The sequence below is a fragment of the Zonotrichia albicollis genome, chromosome 34 (genome assembly GCF_047830755.1).
Source record: "Zonotrichia albicollis isolate bZonAlb1 chromosome 34, bZonAlb1.hap1, whole genome shotgun sequence".
Lineage (NCBI taxonomy): Eukaryota > Metazoa > Chordata > Aves > Passeriformes > Passerellidae > Zonotrichia > Zonotrichia albicollis.
In genome coordinates this window covers 466,996-491,393 of record NC_133852.1, presented here as the reverse complement: position 1 = coordinate 491,393, position 24,398 = coordinate 466,996, and the positions used below count along the sequence as shown (strand labels likewise).

Below are 24,398 nucleotides of genomic sequence, written 5' to 3'. Positions count from 1 at the left end.
TCAAACCCCATTCCAAGCCCCCCAAACCTCATTCCAAGCCCCCCAACCCCTCCCCAAGCCCCCAAACCCCATTCAACCCCCCAAACCCCATTCAACCCCCCAAGCTGCCCCCAAACCCATTTTAAAATCCCACAAACAAACCCCTCCCCAAGTTCCCCAAACCCCATTCAAACCCCATTCCAAGCCCCCCAAACCCCATTCAAACCCCCCAAACCCCATTCAACCCCCCAAGCTGCCCCCAAACCCATTTTAAAATCCCACAAACAAACCCCTCCCCAAGCCCCTCAAACCTCATTCCAAGCCCCCCAAACCCCATTCAAATCCCCCAAACCCCATTCAACCCCCCAAGCTGCCCCCAAACCCATTTTAAAATCCCACAAACCCCTCCCCAAGTTCCCCAAACCCTATTCAAACCCCATTCCAAGCCCCCCAAACCCCATTCAAATCCCCTCAAACCCCTCCCCAAGCCCCCCCAAACCCATTTTAAAGTCCCCCAAACAAACCCCTCCCCAAGTCCCCCCCAAGCCCCTCAAACCCCATTCAAACCCCCCAAACCCCATTCCAAGCCCCCCAAACCCCTCCCCAAGCACCCCCCAAACCCATTTTAAAATCCCACAAACCTCTCCCCAAGTCCCCCAAACCCCATTCCAAGCCCCCAAACCCCTCCCCAAGTTCCCCAAACCCCATTCAAACCCCATTCCAAGCCCCCCAAACCCCATTCAAATCCCCCAAACCCCATTCAACCCCCCAAGCTGCCCCCAAACCCATTTTAAAATCCCACAAACCCCTCCCCAAGCCCCTCAAACCTCATTCCCAGCCCCCCAAACCCCATTCAAACCCCATTCCAAGCCCCCCAAACCCCATTCAACCCCCCAAGCTGCCCCCAAACCCATTTTAAAATCCCACAAACCCCTCCCCAAGCCCCTCAAACCCCATTCAAACCCCCCAAACCCCATTCCAAGCCCCCCAAACCCCTCCCCAAGCCCTCCAACCCCTCCCCAAGCCCCCCAACCCCATTCCAAACCCCATTCAAACCCCCCCAGCCCCCTCCCCATTCATTACCTGTCCCACCCTGCAGGTGTGCACAAACATCATGATGAAGGCGTGGGCAGCGGTCAGCGCGTGCAGCAGGGGCGTGGCCTGGGCTGACAGGGTGGCATCGGGCACTGCCCCCGCCCCCGCCAGCTCCCGCAGCAGCACCGACCCCCCCGGCGCCTCGATGGGCCGGTGCAGCGGCTCCAGGGCCGAGAGCACGGCCTCGAGCTGCACCAGCCCCTCCTGCAGCACCTTGGGCTCGTGGGACAGGGTCTGGGGACACACAGAGGGGACATGGGGGTCACTGAACCCTTCTGGAGAACCTTGGGCTCATGGGAGAGGGTCTGGGGACACATGGGGACATGGGGGTCAGTGAGGGGACACTGAACCCTCCTGGGGGCACTGAACCCTCCTGGGGGTCATTGAACCCTCCTGGACCACCTTGGGGTCATGGGAGAGGGTCTGGGGACACAGACAGGGGACACAGACAGGGGACATCGGGGTCACTGAGGGGACACTGAACCCTCCTGGAGCCCCTTGGGGTCGTGGGACAGGGTCTGGGGACACAGAGAGGACAAAGGGGTCACTGAACCCTCCTGGAACATCTTGGGCTCATGGGACAGGGTCTGGGGACACAGAGAGGGGACATCGGGGTCATTGAACCCTTCTGGAACACCTTGGGCTCGTGGGACAGGGTCTGGGGACAGACAGAGGGGACAAAAGGGTCACTGAACCATCCTGCAGCACCTTGGGCTCGTGGGACAGGGTCTGGGGACACACAGAGGGGACATGGGGGTCACTGAGGGGGCACTGAACTCTCCTGGGGGTCATTGAACCCTCCTGGAGAACCTTGGGCTCATGGGACAGGGTCTGGGGACAGACAGAGGGGACATGGGGGTCACTGAGGGGGCACTGAACCCTCCTGGAGAACCCTGGGCTCGTGGGACAGGGTCTGGGGACACAGACAGGGGACACAGAGAGGGGACAGACAGGGGACATGGGGGTCACTGAGGGGACACTGAACCCTCCTGGGGGGCACTGAACCCTCCTGGAGCCCCTTGGGCACATGGGACAGGGTCTGGGGACACAGACAGGGGACAAAGGGGTCATTGAACCCTCCTGCAGCACCTTGGGCTCATGGGAGAGGGACTGGGGACACAGAGAGGGGACATGGGGGTCACTGAGGGGTCACTGAACCCTTCTGGAACACCTTGGGTTCTTGGGGAGAGTCCAGGGGGACAAAGAGGACATGAGGGGCACTGAACCCTCCTGGAACACCTTGGGCTCGTGGGACAGGGTTTGGGGACACAGACAGGGGACATGGGGGTCACTGAGGGGGCACTGAACCCTCCTGGAACACCTTGGGGTTGTGGGAGAGGGTCTGGGGACAGACAGGGGACAAAAGGGTCACTGAGGGGTCACTGAACCCTTCTGGAACATCTTGGGCTCATGGGAGGGGGTCTGGGGACACAGAGAGGGGACACAGAGAGGGGACAGACAGGGGACATGGGGGTCACTGAACCCTCCTGGAACACCTTGGGGTCGTGGGACAGGGTCTGGGGACAGAGAGAGGGGACATCGGGGTCACTGAGAGGACACTGAATCCTCCTGGAGAACCCTGGGCTCGTGGGAGAGGGTCTGGGGACACAGAGCGTCACCAAGATCCATTCCAGAATGGATTTGCAGGCCCTCAGCCGTACCAGGATGGATTTGCACCCCCCAGGATGGATTTGCAGCCCCCAGGATGGATTTGCAGACCCCCAGGATGGATTTGCACCCCCCAGGCTCACCAGGATGGATTTGCACCCCCCAGGATGGATTTGCAGCCCCCAGGATGGATTTGCACTCCCCAGGATGGATTTGCACCCCCCAGGATGGATTTGCAGCCCCCAGGATGGATTTGCACTCCCCAGGATGGATTTGTAGCCCCCAGGATGGATTTGCAGCCCCCAGGATGGATTTAAACCCCCCAGGCTCACCAGGATGGATCTGCAGCCCCCCAGCCCATACCAGGATGGATATGAAGCCCCCCAGGATGGATTTAAACCCCCCAGCCATAACAGGATGGATTTGCTGCCCCCAGGATGGATTCGCACCCCCCAGGCTCACCAGGATGGATTTGCAGCCCCCCAGGATGGATTTGCAGCCCCCAGGATGGATTTGCCGCCCCTCAGCCCATACCAGGATGGATTTGCAGCCCCCCAGGATGGATTTGCAGTCCCCCAGGATGGATTTGCACCCCCCAGGATGGATTCAGGCTCCCCAGGATGGATTTGCAGCCCCCCAGGATGGATTTACAGCCCCTCAGGATGGATTTGCACACCCCAGGATGGATTTAGCCCCTCCCCAGGATGGATTTGCAGCCCCCAGGCTCACCAGGATGGATTTGCAGACCCCAGCCACGGCCTGGCAGGCTGCAGAGGTGGGGAAGTCCACGGGCAGGTTGGGCAGCCCCAGGATGGTGACGAGCGGCCGCAGCCCCCGCTGGGCCACGAACTCCTGGCAGTGATCGTCCGTGGTGTTGTTGCTCAGGATGGACTCCACAAACTTCATCTGCGACAAAAAGGGGGTCAGGGGGGCTCTGAATGCCCTCAGGGGGGGTCAGGGCCAGTGGGGACCCCCAGGGATGGTGCTGGGCCTCTCACCACGTTGAGGATGTAGTCCATGAGCGGGATGGGGATGCGTTCCTCCGTGCCCACCACGCTGCAAGCACAGAGGGAGCAGTGAGGGAGGTGTGACCCCCCCAGGACACAAAATCTGAGTTAACGAGGCTGGGAGAGACCTCTGAGACCACGCCTGACCTTGTCACCAAGTGTCACCCCCCAGCCTGGCTTTAGCACCTCCCCACCAGACCCTTTCTGGGGAGTTTTTGCCCATTTCCAGCCTAAATTTTCCCCCTAATCCCTTTTCTCCAGGCTGAGCCCCTTCCCCAGCTCCCTCAGGATCCCCCAGACCCTTCCCCAGCTCCCTCAGGATCCCCCAGACCCTTCCCCAGCTCCCTCAGGATCCCCCAGACCCTTCCCCAGCTCCCCCAGGATCCCCCAGACCCTTCCCCAGCTCCCTCAGGATCCCCCAGACCCTTCCCCAGCTCCCCCAGACCCTTCCCCAGCTCCCCCAGACCCTTCCCCAGCTCTCCCTCAGGATCCCCCAGACCCTTCCCCAGCTCCCATAGGATCCTTCCCACCCCAGACCATCAATAATCCAGGACTGAGCACAGATCCCTGGGGGACAAATGTGACCTGGGGACACCACAGACCCTGGGGACACCACAGTGACCTGGGGACACCCCAGACCCTGGGGACACCACAGTGACCTGGGGACACCACAGTGACCTGGGGACACCCCAGACCCTGGGGACACCACAGTGACCTGGGGACACCCCAGACCCTGGGGACACCCCAGTACCTGGGGACACCACAGTGACCTGGGGACACCCCAGTGACCTGGGGACACCACAGACCCTGGGGACACCCCAGACCCTGGGGACACCACAATGACCTGGGGACACCACAGTGACCTGGGGACACCCCAGACCCTGGGGACACCCCAGTGACCTGGGGACACCCCAGACCCTGGGGACACCCCAGTGACCTGGGGACACCACAGTGACCTGGGGACACCCCAGTGACCTGGGGACACCACAGACCCTGGGGACACCCCAGTGACCTGGGGACACCACAGTGACCTGGGGACACCACAGACCCTGGGGACACCACAGTGACCTGGGGACACTCCAGACCCTGGGGACACCCCAGTGACCTGGGGACACCACAGATCCTGGGGACACCACAGACCCTGGGGACACCACAGTGACCTGGGGACACCCCAGTGAGCTGGGGACACCCCAGTGACCTGGGGACACCACAGTGACCTGGGGACACTCCAGACCCTGGGGACACCACAGTGACCTGGGGACACTCCAGACCCTGGGGACACCACAGTGACCCTGGGGACACCCCAGTGACCTGGGGACACCCCAGTGACCTGGGGACACCACAGTGACCTGGGGACACCCCAGTGACCTGGGGACACCACAGTGACCTGGGGACACCACAGACCCTGGGGACACCCCAGACCCTGGGGACACCACAGTGACCTGGGGACACCACAGACCCTGGGGACACCACGGTGACCTGGGGACACCACAGACCCTGGGGACACCACAGTGACCTGGGGACACCCCAGACCCTGGGGACACCACGGTGACCTGGGGACACCACAGTGACCTGGGGACACCACAGTGACCTGGGGACACCCCAGTGACCTGGGGACACCACAGTGACCTGGGGACACCCCAGACCCTGGGGACACCCCAGACCCTGGGGACACCACAGTGACCTGGGGACACCCCAGTGACCTGAGGACACCCCAGACCTCCCATCCCGCCCTGTCCTACTCACGTCTGGCTGGGCTCTGCCTCGCTCTGCTGGGCAGCCCCGAAGCTCTGCATGGCCTGCACTTCCTCCTCCTCCTCATCCTCACTCGAGGCCTCCTCGGCAGCGTGGGGCGAGCGCGGGGGCGGCGCGGCCGCCGTCCCGTCCGCCTTCTGCATCGACGGCTTCTGGCAGATGTACTTGGGGTCCCGGCCCAGGCTGCAGATCTCCTCCAGCAGCTGTGGAAGGGCTGGCATTTAGGGGGAGGGGGGCTGGAGAGATTTTGGGGGGGCCCTGAAGCCCCACAAGGGTGCCCAGGTTGTCACCTTGATGATGGCGGTGGTGGCGTCGGTCTTGAGCGTGGGCTGGTGCCGCATCAGCTCATCCACGGCGCTGCCCAGGTTGGAGGCTGTGTCACCTGGGGGGGGGCACAGAGAGTGTTTTAGGGGGCACAGGTGGTTTGGGGGCAAGCAGAGGTGGTTTTGGGGGGGCAGAGGTGGTTTTGGGGCAAGCAGAGGTGATTCTGGGGGGGCACAGCAGGTTTTAGGGGGCACAGGTGGTTTTGGGGGAAGCAGAGGTGGTTCTAGAAGTTAAATAAATAAAGGGTGATACCTAAAATAAACACAAGTGACTCCAAAAAATAAGGAAATTATTTAAATGTTAGGATGATGTTTTGCTAAAAAAAAAAAATGCTGGTAGGATCCCCAGTGTCCCCAGTACACCACAGTGTCCCCAGCATCCCCAGTGTCCCCAGTACACCACAGTGTCCCCAGTGTCCCCCGCTCACCCAGGGGGTCAGAGCTGTGATGGTGGCACATGGTGGGCAGGCAGTCAGGGGACAGCAGCACCTCGTGTGTCCCCAGTATCCCCCAGTACCCTCAGTTAGGGTACTTCCTACACAGACCCCCCCTCAAACCTGATATTTCCTAGAGAGATCCCTCCCAAAACTGACCTTTCCCACAGAGACTCCCCAAAAACTAAAAATTCCTACAGAGGTCCTCCCCCCAAAATTGAGCTTTCCTACAGAGACCCCCAAAAACTGGAAATTCCTACAGAGACCCCCAAAAACTGGAAATTCCTCAGTGTCCCCAGCCCCTCCAGTACCCCCAATGTCTCCAGTACCCCCAGTATCCCCAGTACCCCCAATGCTTCCAGTACCCCCAACGTCTCCAGTCTCCCCAGTACCCACAATGTCTCCAGTACCCCCAGTATCCCCAATGTCCCCAGTACCCCCAATGTCTCCAGAATCCCCAGTACCCACAATGTCTCCAGTCTCCCCAGTACCCTCAACATCTCCAGTCTCCCCAGTACCCCCAATGTCTCCAGTACCCCCAATGTCTCCAGTACCCCCAATGCCTCCAGTACCCCCAATGTCTCCAGTATCCCCAGTACCCCCAGTACCCCCAACATCTCCAGTACCCCCAATACCCACAATGTCCCCAGTACCCCCAATGCCTCCAGTCTCCTCAGTACCCACAACGTCTCCAATACCCCCAATGTCTCCAGTACCCCCAACATCTCCAGTGTCCCCAGTACCCCCAATGTCTCCAGAATCCCCAGTACCCCCAATGTCTCCAGTACCCCCAACGTCTCCAGTCTCCCCAGTACCCACAATGTCCCCAGTACCACCAATGTCTCCAGTACCCCCAGTACCCCCAACATCTCCAGTCTCCCCAGTACCCCCAATGTCCCCAGTACCCCCAATGTCTCCAGTACCCCCAATGCCTCCAGTACCCCCAGTACCCCCAACATCTCCAGTACCCCCAGTACCCCCAATGGCTCCAGTCTCCCCAGTACCCTCAACATCTCCAGTACCCCCAATACCCACAATGTCCCCAGTCTCCCCAGTACCCCCAATGTCTCCAGTATCCCCAACATCTCCAGTCTCCCCAGTACCCCTAATGTCTCCAGAATCCCCAGTACCCCCCATGTCTCCAGTACTCCCAGTACCCCCAACGTCTCCAGTACCCACAATGTCTCCAGTACCCCCAACGTCTCCAGTCTCCCCAGTACCCCCAATGTCTCCAGTATCACCAACATCTCCAGTGTCCCCAGTCCCCCCAGTGTCCCCCAGTGTCCCCAGTGTCCCCCGCTCACCCAGGGGGTCGGAGCTGCGGCGGCGGCGCATGGCGGGCAGGTAGTCGGGGGACAGCAGCACCTTGAAGAGGCGCTCGAAGGGCTGGCACTGCACGAAGCTCTGCAGCCCCCGCGCGTTCAGGCACAGCGCGCTGAACACGTTGGGCAGAGAGCCCAGCACCTCCCGCGTGGCTGGCACCTGTGCAGGTGAGGGCAGGTCAGGGGCTGGGGCACACCTGGGGCACGTGTGGGGCACACACAGGGCAGGGTGAGGCACAGGGGGCACGTGTGGGGCACACACAGGGCAGGGTGAGGCACAGGGGGCACACGTGGGGCAGGTGTGGGGCACACACAGGGCAGGGTGAGGCACAGGGGGCACACCTGGGGCACATACAGGGCAGGGTGAGGGGCTGGGGGCACACCTGGGGCACGTGTGGGGCACACACAGGGAAGGGTGAGGGGCTGGGGCACGTGTGGGGCACGTGTGGGGCACACACAGGGCAGGGTGAGGCACAGGGGGCACACCTGGGGCACATACAGGGCAGGGTGAGGCACAGGGGGCACACCTGGGGCACGTGTGGGGCACACACAGCGCAGGGTGAGGCACAGGGGGCACACCTGGGGCACGTGTGGGGCACACACAGGGCAGGGTGAGGCACAGGGGGCACACCTGGGGCACACACAGGGCAGGGTGAGGCACAGGGGGCACACCTGGGGCACACACAGGGCAGGGTGAGGCACAGGGGGCACACCTGGAGCAGGTCTGGGGCACACACAGGGCAGAGTGAGGGGCTGGGGCACACCTGGGGCAGGTGTGGGGCACACACAGGGCAGGGTGAGGCACAGGGGGCACACACAGGGCAGGGTGCGGGGCTGGGGGCACACTTGGTGTGGGGCAGACACAGGGCAGAGCTGGGGCAAGGGAGGGGCAGGTAGTGGGGCAGGCACTGGGCAGGTGAGGGCACAGCTGGGGCAGACATTGGGCAGGTGAGGGCACAGCTGGCACAGACATTGGGCAGGTGCTGCACAGGCAGGTGAGGGCACAGCTGGCACAGACAGTGGGCAGGTGAGGGCACAGCTGGCACAGACATTGGGCAGGTGTTGCACAGGCAGGTGAGGGGCAAAGCTGGCACAGACACTGGGCAGGTGAGGGCACAGCTGGCACAGACAGTGGGCAGGTGTTGCACAGGCAGGTGAGGGCACAGCTGGCACAGACACTGGGCAGGTGTTGCACAGCTGGCACAGACATTGGGCAGGTGTTGCACAGGCAGGTGAGGGCACAGCTGGCAGAGACATTGGGCAGGTGTTGCACAGGCAGGTGAGGGCAAAGCTGGGCACACACTGGGCAGGTGTGGCACCAGCATGGGCAGGTGTGGGGTGGAGCTGGGGCAGGTGTGACACTGACACAGGTGTGACACTGACACAGGTGTGACACTGACACAGGTGTGACACTGACACAGGTGTCAAGCACAGGACAGGTGAACACACAGGTGAGAGGCAGACCCGGAGCAGGTGTAGGAAAGGAAATGGAAAAGATGCAAGGCAGGTGTGGGGACAAGTGATGGGCACATGAGGCAACAGGGGGTGGAACAGGTGCAGGGCAGGTAATGGGACAGGTGAGGGGACAGGTGTGGGGGACAGGTGTGGGGACAGGTGAGGGGACAGGTGCAAGGGATGGGAAATAGAACAGGTGGGGAACAGTGGCAGGAGACAGGAAATGGAACAGGTACAGGGACACACAAGAGGTGCAGGGCAGAAAATGGAACAGATGCAAAGACAGGTGAAGGGACACATGAGAAAACAGATACTGGGAAACACAAGGACAAAAATGAGGGGACAGGTGAGGGGACAGGTGAGGGGACAGGTGAGGGGACAAGCACAGGGACAGGAGATGGAACAGGTGCACAAACAGGAAATGGAACAAACAAGCAACAAGTACAGGACAGGTGTGGGAGGGTCCAAGACATCGGACAGGTGTGGGAGCAGCTGATGGGACAGTGAGAGGACAGGTGAGGTGACAGAGGTGAGGACAGGGGGCCGGACAGGTGAGGGACTGCACTCACAGCCTCCATGAGCAGCATGACTTCACTGAGGGGACACACAAGGGGACAGGTAAGGGGACAAGTGCAGGACATGTAAGGTGACAGGCGTAGGACAGGTAAGGCACACTCATGGCTTGATAAGCAGTGCATGCAGCGTGACATCGGTGAGAGAACACACAACAGGACACGTGAGGGGCAGATGAAGGGACACACAAGGGGACAGGTGTCAGGTGCAGGACAGATGTCAGGTGCAGGACAGGTGACAGGTGCAGGACAGGTGACAGGTGCAGGACAGGTGTCAGGTGCAGGACAGGTGACACGTATAGGACAGGTGACATGTATAGGACAGGTGTCAGGTGCAGGACAGGTGACAGGTGCAGGACAGGTGACAGGTGCAGGACAGGTGACAGGCAAGCCCCACTCACATCCTTGATGAGCAGGGCGTGCAGCATGACGTCGGTGAGGCCGTTGTCCTGCAGCGAGGACAGCAGCGAGGGCTCCTGGAACACGAAGACCGTCACCACCTCGGTCGCTGCGGCGGAGGAGAGAGGGGGGCACTGAGGGCAGGCAGAGCACCTGGCGGGGTCCCCGCTCCGTGCCCGCCCCGCGCTGCCCAGGTGGGGCCGGGGCGTGCCTCACCCAGCAGGAACAGCGAGGGGCCGTAGTACTCGGCGTTGCTGATGATGTGCTTCAGCGAGGTGGGCAGCGAGCCGTCCATCACTGCGGGGACAAGCGGGGTCAGTGCCACCGCCCCTGTCACCCCCACCGGGGTGGGGGGGTTTGGGGACATCCAGGAGCACCCACCGTGCCGGATGCCGTCGGAGAAAGCGGGGTCTTGGATGGCTTTTTTCAGGAAGTTCAGCATGGATTTGAGCAAAGCGGCGCGCTGGGGGATGCACTGCACTCCTGGGGGGACACGGGGAGAGGATTGGGGGGCACGTGAGGAAATTGGGGTGTCCCCAGGGAGAGGACATCCAGATAAGGAAAAGGATTTGGGGTTTTTATTTGGGGGGGGGATTGGGGTGTCCTTATAGGGAAGGAATTGGGGTGTCTATGGAGAAGGAATTGGGGTGTCCATATAGGGAAGGAATTGGGGTGTCTATGTAGAGGGAACTGGGGTGTCCATATAGGGAAGAATTTGGGGTCTTCATACCAGGGAAATTGGGGTGTCCATACAGAGAAAGAATTGGGTGTCCATATAAGGGGAACTGGGGTTTCCATACAGGGAAGGAAATTGGGGTGTCCATATAGGGAAGGAATTGGGGTGTCTATGTAGAAGGAACTGGGGTGTCCATACAGGGAAGGAATTGGGGTGTCCATATAGGGAAGGAATTGGGGTGTCTATGTAGAGGGAACTGGGGTGTCCATATAGGGAAGAATTTGGGGTCTTCATACCAGGGAAATTGGGGTGTCCATATAAGGGGAACTGGGGTTTCCATACAGGGAAGGAAATTGAGGTGTCCATATAGGGAAGGATTTGGGGTGTCTATGTAGAGGGAACTGGGGTGTCCACACAGGGAAGGAATTGGGGTGTCCATGTAGGGAAGGAATTGGGGTGTCTATGTAGAAGGAACTGGGGTGTCCATATAGGGAAGAATTTGGGGTCTTCATACCAGGGAAATTGGGGTGTCCATACAGAGAAAGAATTGGGTGTCCATCTAAGGGGAACTGAGGTTTCCATACAGGAAAGGAAATTGGGGTTTCTATATAGGGAAGGAATTGGGGTGTCTATGTAGAGAGAACTGGGGTGTCCATATAGGGAAGGAATTGGGGTGTCTATGTAGAGAGAACTGGGGTGTCCATATAGGGAAGGAATTGGGGTGTCTATGTAGAGGGAACTGGGGTGTCCATATAGGGAAGAATTTGGGGTCTTCATACCAGGGAAATTGGGGTGTCCATACAGAGAAAGAATTGGGTGTCCATATAAGGGGAACTGGGGTTTCCATACAGGGAAGGAAATTGGGGTGTCCATGTAGGGAAGGAATTAGGGAGTCCACACAGAGAAAGAATTGGGGTGTCCATATAGCAACAATTAGGATATCCGCATACAGAAAAAATTGGGGTGTCCATGTAAGAAGAATTAGGGAGTCTATATAGGAAAGCAATTGGAGTGTCCATGTAGCAATAATTAGGAAACCCATATAGAAAAACAATTGGGACATCCATATAGGGAAGGAATTGGGGGCCAGTGATGTCCCCACTGTCCCCAGCCCCGGGGGTCACCTACCACCGCGTGGGGAGGGGGTGGCAGCGCTGGTGGTGGGCACAGCTGGTGGGGTTGGTGGCACTGGGTCCTGCCGGGCTTCGGCTGAGGGGCCTGGGCTGCTCTCCATGGCCACGTCGGTCACTGTGGGGGGACAGTGACATTGCAGGGGGAACAGGTGACACCACGGGGGGGGACACGGCTGTTCCCACCCCTCTGCTCACCCTCCATGTCCGTCTCCATGTCCTCGCCCTCGGGCAGGGTGGCAGCGGGCGGGCGCTGCACTTTGGGCTTGATGACAAAGGGACACTCGCGGCGGCACAGGTCCACCTCGTGCTGGGGGGAGACAGAACCTCAGCACCCCAAACCATCCCCAGGGGACCCCACAACACCCCCGGGGCACCCCAAAAGCAGGTCAAAGGTAGAGGGGGCAGCACCTCGAGGCGGTAGATGAAGATGGACAGCCCGCTGTGTGACTGGAAGGCAGCCATGTCCAGGTTGGTGATGAGATCCACCACCCGCACTGCCCGCGTGACGAACGTGATCTGGTCCTGCTCGTCCCCCAGGAACTTGATCACCTGGCCAGGGGACAGACAGCAGGTGAGGCAGCCCCCAAGGCACCTGAGAGCCACCCTCAGGTGACAACAGCTCACCTTGAGCAGCGCCTCCATCATGCCGCACGACACCAGCGCCTCGCCGCCCGCGTCGTAGCTGGCCAGGTGGTAGAGGAAGGAGAAGAGCGCCGTGGCAAACTGGTGGGGGTAGGGCTCCATGGATGGGTCTGGGGGCGCACAGGTGTGGTTAGGGCGGGTCAAACCCCCCCAGGTGACCCCCCCAGCCCCCAGCACGCACCGATCATGGCCTGGATGCAGTTGCGCACCAGCACGGGCAGGAAGCCGTGGTAGGAGGCGGTGCCCGTGCAGTCGATGATGCTGCTGAGCTTGGGCGTCCGCTCCAGGTGCACGATGGACGTCAGCGTCCGCAGGGAGGCCGCCTTGATGTCCTGGGACAGGGGAGGGACACGCGAGGGACAGGTGAGGGACAGGTGAGGGACATGTGAGGGACACTTGAGGGACACGTGAGGGACAGGCATGGGACAGGGGAGGGACACGCGAGGGACAGATGAGGGACACGCGAGGGACAGGAGAGGGACAGGAGAGGGACAGGTGAGCGACACGCGAGGGACAGGTGAGGGACAGGTGAAGGACAGGTGAGGGACAGGTGAAGGACATGCGAGGGACGGGGGAGGGACACACGAGGGACGGGAGAGGGACAGGAGAGGGACAGGAGAGGGACACGCGAGGGACACGCGAGGGACACGCGAGGGACACGCGAGGGACACGCGAGGGACACGCGAGGGACACGCGAGGGACAGGTGAGGGACACGCGAGGGACAGGTGAGGGACAGGTGAGCGACACGCGAGGGACACGAGAGGGACACGCGAGGGACAGGTGAGGGACAGGTGAGCGACACGCGAGGGACACGAGAGGGACACGCGAGGGACAGGCGAGGGACAGGTGAGCGGCACGCGAGGGACAGGCGAGGGACACGCGAGGGACAGGCGAGGGACACGCGAGGGACACGCGAGGGACAGGTGAGCGACACGCAAGAGACACGCGAGGGACAGGTGAAGGACACGCGAGGGACAGGAGAGGGACAGGCGAGGGACAGGCGAGGGACACGCGAGGGACACGCGAGGGACATTCACGTCCTTAATGAGCAGCATGACATTGGTGAGGGGACACACAAGGGGACAGAGGATGTGACAGGTGAAGGGACAAATACAAAATACACAAAATGACAGGAGCAGCGCAGATACAAGACCAGGACAGGTTAGGTGACAGGTGCAAGACAGGTGAGCGTGTGCAGCACAACATCAATGAGGGAACATGCAAAGGGACAGGTGAGGGGACACACAAGGGGACAGGTGAGGGGACAGGTGAGGGGACAGGTGAAGGGACACACAAGGGGACAGGTGAAGGGACAGACACAAGACACATGAAATGACAGGAGCAGTGCAGGTATAAGACCAGGACAAGTGAGGTGACAGCTGCAGGACAGGTGAGTCACCCTCACATCCTTGGTCAGCAGTGTGTGCAGCACAACATTGGTGAGGGACCACGCCAACAAACAGGTGAGGGGACACACAAGGGGACAGGTGAGGGGACACACAAGGGGACAGGTGAGGGGACACACAAGGGGACAGGTGAAGGCACAGGTGAAGGGACAGATACAAAATACACACGAAATGACAGAGGCAGTACAGGTATAGGAAAAATATAGGATCGGTGAGGTGACAGCTGCAGGACAAATAAGGTGACACACCCAGAACAGGTGAGGTGACAGCTGCAGGACAAATAAAGTGACACATGCAGGACAGGTAAGGTGACAGCTGCAGGACAGCTGAGTCACACTCACATCTTTAATGAGCAGCATGTACAGCACGACATCGGTGAGGGAACACATAAAGGGACAGGTGAGGGGACACACAAGGGGACAGGTAAAGGGACACACATGGAGACAGGTGATGTGACAGGTGAAGGCACAGACAAAGGGACAGCTGAAGGGACACGCATGGAGACAGGTGATGTGACAGGTGAAGGCACAGATGAAGGGACAGATACACATGAAATGACAGCAGCAGTCCAAGTATAGGACAAGTACAGGACAGGTGAGGTGACAGCTGCAGGACAAATAAGGTGACACACCCAGAACAGGTGAGGTGACAGCTGCAGGACAAATAAAGTGACACATGCAGGACAGGTGAGGTGACAGCTGCAGGACAGGTGAGTCACACTCACATCCTTGGTAAGCAGTGTGTGCAGCACAACATCAATGAGGGAACACATGAAGGGACAGGTGAGGGGACACACAAGGGGACAGATGATGTGACAGGTGAAGGCACAGACAAAGGGACAGCTGAAGGGACACACAAGGGACAGGTGAGGGGACAGGTGAAGGCAGCACCAATAAAGGGACAGCTGAAGGGACACGCACAGGGACACACAAGGGACAGGTGAGGGGACAAGTGAAGGCACCAATAAAGGGACAGCTGAAGGGACACACAAGGGACAGGTGAGGGAACAGGTGAAGGCACAGACAAAGGGACAGCTGAGGGGACACACAAGGGACACGCACGGGGACACACAAGGGACAGGTGAGGGGACAGATAAAGGGACAGGTGAGGGGACACACAAGGGACAGGTGAGGGGACAGGTGAAGGCAGCACCAATAAAGGGACAGCTGAAGGGACAGGTGAGGGGACACACAAGGGGACAGATGATGTGACAGGTGAAGGCACAGACAAAGGGACAGCTGAAGGGACACACAAGGGACAGGTGAGGGGACAGATAAAGGGACAGCTGAAGGGACACACAAGGGACAGGTGAGGGGACAGTGAAGGCACACACAAAGGGACAGCTGAAGGGACACACAAGGGACAGGTGAGGGGACAGTGAAGGCACACACAAAGGGACAGCTGAAGGGACACACAAGGGGACAGGTGAGGGGACAGTGAAGGCACACACAAAGGGACAGCTGAAGGGGACACACAAGGGACAGGTGAGGGGACAGTGAAGGCACACACAAAGGGACAGCTGAAGGGACACACAAGGGGACAGGTGAGGGGACAGTGAAGGCACACACAAAGGGACAGCTGAAGGGACACACAAGGGACAGGTGAGGGGACACACAAGGGACACGCACAGGGACACACAAGGGACAGGTGAGGGGACAGGGCTCAGCCCTGGCTCTCACCATCAGCTGCTTGTCGGTGATCTGCAGCACATCCACCAGCTCCTCGATCAGCCCGTTGTACAGGATGCTGTTGGCCGACTCCTGCAGCGCGTTGGAGTACACTGCGGAGGGGGGGGGGTCACCCCAACTGCCCCAGGACTCCCCCCAAACCCACACCCCAATTAAAACAAGCCCTAATTAAAGCCCACCCAGGATGGAGATGGCGTGGAGCCGCGCCTGCACCGCCTGCAGCCGCTTCTTGTGGTTGGAGAAGCCGTGGGCCAGGCGGATGTGGGTGAACAGCAGCATCTGAGGGGGGGACAGAGAACTTAGGGGGGTCAGGGAGGGTCTGGGGGTCACCCCCCAATCCATGGGGGTCCCCTTGATGTCACCCCACACACCTGCTTGTCCTTGGGGATGCTGTACATCTTGGTCAGGGACTCCATGATCTCCGAGGGGCTCTCTGAGATCTGGGGTGAGGAAAGAGAAATTGGGAGGGGCAGAAGCAAAATTGGGGTGCAGAGAACAAAACTGGGGTGTGGAAGGACAAAATGGGGTGCAGAGAAACAAAACAGGGGGGCAGAAGACAAAACTGGGGGGTAGGGGACAAAATGGGGTGTGAAGGGACAAAATTGGGTGCAGAGAAACAAAATGGGGGGGCAGAAGTCAAAACTGGGGGGCAGGGGACAAAATGGGGGGGTGGAGGGACAAAATTGGGTGCAGAGAAACAAAATGGGGGGGCAGAAGACAAAACTGGGGGGCAGGGGACAAAATGGGGGGGTGGAGGGACAAAATTGGGTGCAGAGAAACAAAACAGGGGGGCAGGGGACAAAATGGGGGGGGTGCTGACCCAAGCAGAGCCCCCTCCCCAAATCCAGGTGCCCCCCACACTCACCTTGTCCAGCTGCTCAATGTGGATGTAGTGCAGGGTGGTGCTGGTGGCCTGGAGGGGTCACAGGAGGGTCAAGGGGTGGCCCCAATGATTTGGGGACCTCCTCGTGTCCCCAAATGTCCCCAAATGTCCCCAGTGTCACTCACCCTCTTGTCCACCTTCACCTCGACGCCCGGCTCGGCGTAGAACTCGAAGTGCAGGGTGGTGGCACTGGGGGGGTATTTCTGGGGGCAGGGGACACACAGGGGTGAGATGGGGACAGCAGGGTCCCCCTCCCCTGCGGTGACAGAGCCAGGCTGGGGGACACTGGGACACAGGGAAAGGGATGAGGGGACCCCGGGATGCAACAGGGGGTGACAAAGTGGTGTTGGGGGACAAGGGAAGGTGTTGGGGACCCCAAGAGGTGACACCAAGAGGGACAGGACAGCATTGGGGACACCAGACAGTGCTGGGGACACTGAGAGGCATCAAGGGCCTCAGGATGTGACAAAGGCACACGAGGTGATGTTGGGAATGGGTCACACCAAGATGTGACAAAAATGCTAAAGAGAAAAATCTCTGAGACACAGGTGAGCTTTGGGGACCCCCAGAACAGAACAAGGTGACACAGGTGAGTTCTGAGACAGGACAAGGTGACACAGGTGAGCTTTGGGGGACCCCCAGAACAGAACAAGGTGACACAGGTGAGTTCTGGGGACCCCCAGGACAGCACAGGGTGACACAGGTGAGTTCTGTGACAGAACAAGGTGACACAGGTGAGCTTTGGGGACTCCCAGAACAGAACAAAGTGACACAGGTGAGTTCTGTGACAGGACAAGGTGACACAGGTGAGCTTTGGGGGAGCCCCAGAACAGAATAAGGTGACTCAGGTGAGTTCTGGGGACCACTGGGACAGGATAAAGTGACACAGGTCAGCTCTGGCAAATTGCAGAACAGAACGAGGTAACACAAGTGAACTTTGGGGACCCCCAGGACAGAACAAGGTGACACAGGTGAGCTTTGCGGACCCCCAGAACAGAGGATACAAATGAGTCCCAACAAATCCCAGGACAGAACAAGGTGACCCACACAAGCCCAGGTAACCCACAGCTGCCACTCACCATCATGTGCAGGTCCCTGCAGCACTCAGCCAGCCCAAATCCATTTTCTTTTCCACCCCAGCTCTGTAGAGAGACCAGCCCAGTTCATCCCCGCCCTGCTGAGCCCCCAAACTCCCCCAAAACCCCGCCCACCTCAGCCAAACCCCGCCCACCTCAGCCAAAACCCCGCCCACCTCAGCCAAAGCCCCGCCCACCTCAGCCAGCCCAAATCCACTCTCCTTTCCACCCCAGCTCTGTAGGGAGACCAGCCCAGTTCATCCCCGCCCTGCTGAGCCCCCAAACTCCCCCAAAACCCCCCAAACATCCCCCCAAAACCGCGCCCACCTCGGCCAGCCCAAATCCATTCTCCTTTCCACCCCAGCTCTGTAGGGAGACCAGCCCAGTTCATCCCCGCCCTGCTGAGCCCCCAAACTCCCCCAAAACCCCCCAAAATCCCCCCAAAACCGCGCCCACCTCGGCCAAAACCCCGCCCACCTCAGCCAGCCCAAATCCACTCTCCTTTCCACCCCAGCTCTGTAGGGAGACCAGCCCAGTTCATCCCCGCCCTGCTGAGCCCCCAAAACCCCCCAAAATCCCCAAAAAGCCCGCCCACCTCAGCCAAAACCCCGCCCACCTCAGCCAGCCCAAATCCATTCTCCTTTCCACCCCAACTCTGTAGGGAGACCAGCCCAGTTTATCCCCACCCTGGAGCCCCCAAACTCCCCCAAAACCCACCAAAACCGCGCCCACCTCGGCCAGCCCAAATCCATTCTCCTTTCCACCCCAGCTCTGTAGGGAGACCAGCCCAGTTCATCCCTGCCCTGCTGAGCCCCCAAACCCCCCAAAATCCCCCCAAAACCGCGCCCACCTCGGCCAGGTGCTGCAGGCGGGCCAGCAGGGGCCCGCGGCGCTCGGAGCCCAGGCGGGTGATGTAGTTGGAGCGTTTGCTGAACACGTAGAGCAGGTTGAGCACGGCCAGCACCACGTGCATGTCCGAGGAGGCCAGCAGCGTGGTCAGGTGCTGCGGGGACAGGACAGGACAGGACAGGTGTGACAGGGCATCACACACGCCTGGGCACACTCAGAGAGGCAGGTTTGGGGCTGTGCCCACCTCGATGGAGCTGTAGAGGTGGCGGGAGAAGCTGTACTCGATGAGCAGGGCGGTGAAGTTGAGCAGGGCCAGCAGCAGGGCCTTGAGGGGCTGGCGCTCGGGCCGGTCGCAGGCCAGCATCCAGCTCATGGCCTCCACCGGCCGGCCCGCCTCGGCCAGCAGCGCGTCGAAGCGGTCCAGCAGGTCCACCCAGTGGTACAGCTCGCACTGAGGGGGGGTCAGGGTGGAGATGTGGGGCTGGGGGCACAGCCTGGGACCCCCTGGGAACAGCCTGGGATCCCCTGAACCCCCTGGGAACAGCCCAGACCCCCAGGTATGGCCTGAACTCAAAACCAGACCCCAGGTCCACCCAGGGGTACAGCTCGCACTGAGGGGGGGTCAGGGGGGAGATGTGGGGCTGGGGGCACAGCCTGGGACCCCCTGAGCCACTGGGACCCCCTGAGCCCCCAGGGTACAGCCTGGGATCCCCTGAACCCCCTGGGAACAGCCTGGGACCCCCTGAGCCCCCTGGGAACAGCCTGGGACCCCCTGGGTACAGCCTGGGACCCCCAGGTACGGCCAGAATCCAAACCCAGACCCCCACATCCACCCAGTGGTACAGCTCACACTGAGGGGGGGGCAGGGGGGAGATGTGGGGCTGGGGGCACAGCCTGGGACCCCTTGGGAACAGCCTGGGACCCTCTGAACCCCCTGAGAACAGCCTGGGACACCCTGAGCCCCCTGGGAACAGCCCAGACCCCCAGTTATGGCCCGAATCCAAACCCAGACTCCCACATCTACCCAGTGGTACAGCTCACACTGAGGGGGGATCAGGGGGGAGATGTGGGGCTGGGGGCACAGCCTGGGACCCCCTGAACCCCCTGGGACCCCCTGAGCCCTCTGGGTACAGCCCAGACCCCATCCCAGCTCCCCCTTGAACCCCCATATCCCAGGGAGGACCCCCAATATCTCAGCCCAGCCTGCCCAGGTCACAGCTGAGCCCCCTCCCCAGTACAAGGCAAGAAAACGGAATTTTGGATGCTGGGAGAGAATTTGGGTCCTTCCCGGGTGTTTGGGTGGAAAGTGGGGTACCCCCCATGTGTTTTGGGGTCTAAAGGGTGTTCCCTCCACTGCTTCAGGAATATTGGGGTTGTTTCAGGGATATTGGGGTTCTTCCTTGGAGTTTTAGGAGTCTGTGAGAGAAAATTCACACCCAAGCAGCTCCAAGATGGAGGAAAACTGGGGACCCTCCTCATTGTCCTGGGGAGCTTTGGGGTGCCCCCTGCCATGCCAGGGGGGCTGTGTGACACTGCAGACCCCTCCCCAGTTTTGGGGCTCCCAACAGTGTCACAGCCCCTCCTTGAGGCCATGGGAGATGAAGGCACTTCTGGGGGGCTCTGAGGACACTGGTGAGCCCCCCAAGTTTGGGGAAAGGTAAATAAAAAGTAGGGGGGCCCAACACTGGAATGGGCAGCAGGAAATAGAGAAATCCTCCCATTCCTAAACCTCCAGAACTGGGCTAATGGCTCAGAGGGCTCAGCTGAAACCAGGGACCCCCCCCTCACTTGAGGAACTTGCTGGGGTGTCCCCTCCCCATTCTGGGGGTGCTCCCTGCGATTTGGGGGTGCTTCATGGTGACGCCCCCCAATGGCAATAACCAGTTTGGAAACAAGCTCAGCACCACCTGTGCACAATCTCTTGGGGAACTCCCACGTGTCTCGGGACCCCCAATCAAGGTTTTGGGACCCCTCCCCCAGGTTTTGGAGCCCCCTCCCACCTTCCCAATGTTCCATGTCTTGATCTGCTGCAGTTCTGTCACCAGCTGTTCATCACTGCAGCCCTTCAGCTTCTCGATGAGGGCCCGGCAGTCGGCGGGCTGGGGGGCACAGGGAACTCAGCACTGTCCCCTCACGGTGTCCCCAACATCCCCCTGATGTCCCCAAACCCCCCCCAGTTCCCATCCCAGTGTCCACACCCCCCCGAATCTCCAGTTCTCCCCCCAGAGTGAACCCCTGTACTGTGTTGTCCCCAAAGTCATCACCCCTGACATTCCCTGAGTGTCCCCAACACCCAACAATGTCCCCAAACCCCCCTCGTTCCCTTCCCACTCCCCTAAACATCTTCAATTCCCCCCCCACACTGTCCCTGACACTCCCTGAGTGTCCCCAACACCCCCTGATGTCCCCAAACCACCCCCAATGTCCCCATTCGGCCCCAGACATCTCCCATTCCCCTTCTCGAGTGTCCCCAACCCCTCCTCGAGTGTCCCCAACCCCATCCTGGCTGTTCTCAGCCCCTCCCTGAGTGTCCCCAACCCCTCCTCGAGTGTCCTCAACCCCATCCTGGCTGTTCTCAGCCCCTCCCTGAGTGTCCCCAACCCCTCCTCGAGTGTCCCCAAGCCCATCCTGACTGTTCTCAGCCCCTCTCTGAGCGTTCCCCCAACCCCTCCCCGAGTGTCCCCAAGCCACCCTAAACATCCACAACCCCTCCCTGAACATCTCCAAGCCCTTCCTGAATGTCCCCAAGCCCTTCCTGAAAATCCCCAGCCCCACCCCAGTGTCCCCAAGCCCTCCTTGAACATCCCCAAGCCCTCCCTGAACATCCCCAAGCCCTCCCTGAACATCCCCAAGCCCTCCCCGAGTGTCCCCAACCCCTCCCAGAATGTCCCTAAGCCCTCCCAGAATGTCTCCAAGCCCACCCTAAACATCCACAACCCCTCCCAGAATGTCCCCAACCCCTCCCCAAGTGTCCCCAAGCCCTCCCTGAACATCCCCAAGCCCTCCCTGAGTGTCCCCAACCCCACCCCAGTTGTCCCCAAGCCCTCACCGCCTCCGTGGGGGTTTTCTTCAGTTTCGTCCGATCCACTTTCATTTTGGGGGTTCCGGTCCTCGTGCTCCGCCTGCGGCCACACGTGGGGGAGGGGAGGGGGGGGGGGGGTGTCACACCTGGGTCACCCCCCCCAGCGGGTCAAGCCCCACCCCCTGCCTGTCCCGACAGGGCCTGGCTGTCGCGACAGAGCCCCGGGATGTCACCCTGCCCCCCCCGCCACGGGCCAAATTCCCGCCGTTCTGGGGTGTCCCGTGTCCCGACCGAACCCCGCTGTCCCAACACGGCCCGGCTGTCCCGACAGAAGCCCCGTGTCCCGACCGAAGCCCGGCTGTCCCGACAGAAGCCCCGTGTCCCGACAGAGCCTCGCTGTCCCGACAGGCGCCGCGGCGGCCGCGGCCCGATGACGTCGCGGCCCCGGCTGAACAATGAATGTGCAAAACCCCGCCGTGCCCGGGGGGCTCGCCGGGAGCCCCCCCCCCCAACCAAACCGCACTGCCCCCCCCCCCACCCCAATTAACCCAGCGAGGGTTGTAATTAAAGGCTGTAATTACAGGCGGTAATTAAGGGCTGAGGCTGCCGCGTGCCGGGGCTCCCCCACCCCCCCCCCCGGTGCCCCCCCCCGCCCCCGCCGGCCCGGCCGGTTCGGTGACAGTGACGCATCACTTTGGGGGGGCCGTTCCTGGGGTGTCCCCCCACCGGGGAGGCGTCAAAAATAAGCCTGAAGCTCCCAGTCCGTTTCCCCCCCCCAAAAAAACCTTCCCGAGGCGAGACCCCCCCACCCCAAGAATTCTCTCGCGCCGCGCCCCCCCCGGGAGGTTCTGAAGCCGCCCCCAGCCCCGGTAACAACGGGGGGAGCCCTTACCGGGAATCACTCCCAGTCCATCCTCGGCCCGGCCCGGTCGCTGCGAGGGGGAGGGAGCCGGGAGCTGCTGGGGGGGGAGGGAATTGGGGAGAGGGGTGTGAAATATTGGGGGATCCCGTGTGAGCGGCTGAATAATTGGGGAGGACTGATCCCAAAAAAGGATCCCTCAAACCGCAGCGTGAAGCAGCTTAAGGGTGGGAAGTGACAGCCCAAAATCGCTGTAAAATGTGAAAAAACGCCAATAGAGAAAAAAGTGCCGGGAGGAAATGAGGAGACCCCCAAATCCTAAAGATCTGAAGAAGGAAGGAATCCTAAATCTCGGGGAGCTGCAGGAAGCACGGCCTAGAAGATGGGGAAGGGGGGGGGGGGCTGCTAAAGGGGTCCCCCAAATGTCGGGAAAGAGAAGAGGGGGACCCTGAGTGATGGGAGAGGACTGCGGGGGAGTGGAAATGAGGCTGGGGTCCCTAAATAATGAGAACCACAGAAGGCGCCCGTAAAATACGGGAAAACCCTAAAGACGTGAGAAAGCTAAATTAAGGTGGGGGAGCGGCCAAACACCCCAAATCTCAGGGAGGAAGCGCCTGAGTCCCCTCAAGAGGGGGCCCTATATGGGGAGGCCGCGGGGGTCGGGGGAAAGCGGGCCCGTGAGAGAAGGAAAGGAGCCCCCAAATCACGGGAGGCCGCCGGGGAGTGGGGGGGGTGGTGGGAGGGGGGGGCGGGCCCCTCATGACGGAGCCGCGCGCCAATCTTCCCACGCCGCGGGTCCCGCAGCGGCACCGGGCCGAGCCCCCCGCCCCGCCGGCCCCGGTACCTTAAGCGGGCGGGGAGAGCGGGGGGGGGGGGTCAGAGCCCGGCCCGGGCCCGTCCCGCCGCTGCCGCCGCCGCCATCTTACAGAGCCCCGGCCGCGGCCCGAGATCCCGCGAGAGCCGCCGCAAGTCCCGCGAGAGCAGCCGGCGGGACGGGAGGAGGCGGCGCCGCGGGGAGAGCGAGAGGCGGGGCGACGCCGCCAGCAGCCAATAGGAAAGCGAGAGGCGAGGCGGCCAAGTCTCGCGAGAGCGCGCCTAGCGGTGGGGCGGGAGTTTGGGGAAGCCTCGCGAGATTACGTGACGAGTATGGGGGAGGGGAGGCGGTCCCTCACGGATCCCGCCTCATACCGGGAGGAGGGGGGGGCTGACGGTGAAGGGGGGGGAAAGGCCCTGCCCGCCACAGAGCGGCTCAACCCCCCCCGCTACCCTCGCAGGCCGCGGGCCCCACGCCGTTCCCCTCAAGCACCGGCACTCACCGGCACGCTGATGAGAGCGAGATCTCGCGAGGCGCTGGCGGCAGCGCGGCCCCGAAGCCTCGCGAGAGGTGCGCGGAGAGAGAAAGAGAGAGAAGCGAGAGCGGCAACGGGAGAGCGGCCCCGCCGCGGGTGGGGGAGGGCGGGCGGGGGGAGCGCGGCCGCTGCCTCAGCGGCGGGAACGGCGGCGGCGCGCGCGGCTCTCGCGAGAGCGCCGGCTGAGTGCGGCTGCAAATCTCGCGAGATTGGAGATCGCCCTCCTCGGCTGGAGGACAAGATCTCGGGAGAGCGCTGCCTGAGGGAAGCGCGAGGTCTCGCGAGATCTGCCCGGCGGGAAGCGCTGAGGGAGGGCACGTGACCCTGCCCGGGGCATTTTTCACCAATTTCGGATTTTTTTTTTTCCTTTTTTATTCTACAAATACAAAAGGAAGGGGGCGGGGCCGCGACCTCCGGACACGCCTACAAAACAGGGGCAGCCAATGGGAAGCGGCCCCGCCCTATCAATCAACCTGAAGACACCTAGGGGAGGGGTAAAAAAAACCAGCGGGGACCAATCAAAGATGGCTCCGCCCCTCCCGCAGCTGTGGGGCGGGGCTTCTCCAATCGCCTCAGCTCCTGGAGGCGGGAAACGCAGAAGCCCCGCCCCCAGCCCATTCACAGCCAATGGGAAGGTGGGAACCGTGGTAGGCGGAGCCATATTGCAGCTCCACGCTTTTATGGGCGTGGTTGCCTCTATGTGGGTGTGGTTTATTGTTGCCACGCCTGTTTATTACCCTACATGACCAATGGGCGTGGCTTGGGCTGTGATAGGGTGTGGTCTCAGTGGGATCCGCATTGCAGGTGTGGCCTCAGAGGGGTCAGGTGGGACCACACCCGAAGGGGTGGAGCCTAACACAAGCCA

The 24,398-nt window shown here is 61.2% G+C and overlaps 1 protein-coding gene across 1 annotated transcript in view; it reads right to left on the bottom strand.

The window, feature by feature from the left end:
- LOC106630729 (E3 ubiquitin-protein ligase HUWE1) overlaps window positions 1-23,177 on the bottom strand; it is a 57,805-nt gene extending 34,628 nt beyond the window's left edge. The window contains 26 exon segments of the mRNA XM_074531033.1: window positions 1,063-1,308; window positions 3,412-3,588; window positions 3,681-3,738; window positions 5,436-5,647; window positions 5,735-5,826; window positions 7,506-7,683; window positions 9,952-10,058; window positions 10,166-10,246; window positions 10,331-10,432; window positions 11,754-11,873; window positions 11,954-12,065; window positions 12,167-12,307; window positions 12,383-12,510; window positions 12,582-12,732; window positions 15,487-15,587; window positions 15,675-15,774; window positions 15,867-15,935; window positions 16,361-16,408; window positions 16,504-16,581; window positions 17,458-17,520; window positions 18,305-18,457; window positions 18,548-18,754; window positions 20,304-20,402; window positions 21,353-21,425; window positions 22,218-22,284; window positions 23,029-23,177. Of these exon segments, the coding sequence (XP_074387134.1) occupies window positions 1,063-1,308; window positions 3,412-3,588; window positions 3,681-3,738; window positions 5,436-5,647; window positions 5,735-5,826; window positions 7,506-7,683; window positions 9,952-10,058; window positions 10,166-10,246; window positions 10,331-10,432; window positions 11,754-11,873; window positions 11,954-12,065; window positions 12,167-12,307; window positions 12,383-12,510; window positions 12,582-12,732; window positions 15,487-15,587; window positions 15,675-15,774; window positions 15,867-15,935; window positions 16,361-16,408; window positions 16,504-16,581; window positions 17,458-17,520; window positions 18,305-18,457; window positions 18,548-18,754; window positions 20,304-20,402; window positions 21,353-21,397 (2,868 nt within the window). The 5' untranslated portion in view covers window positions 21,398-21,425; window positions 22,218-22,284; window positions 23,029-23,177.
- Window positions 23,178-24,398: the final 1,221 nt, after the last annotated feature.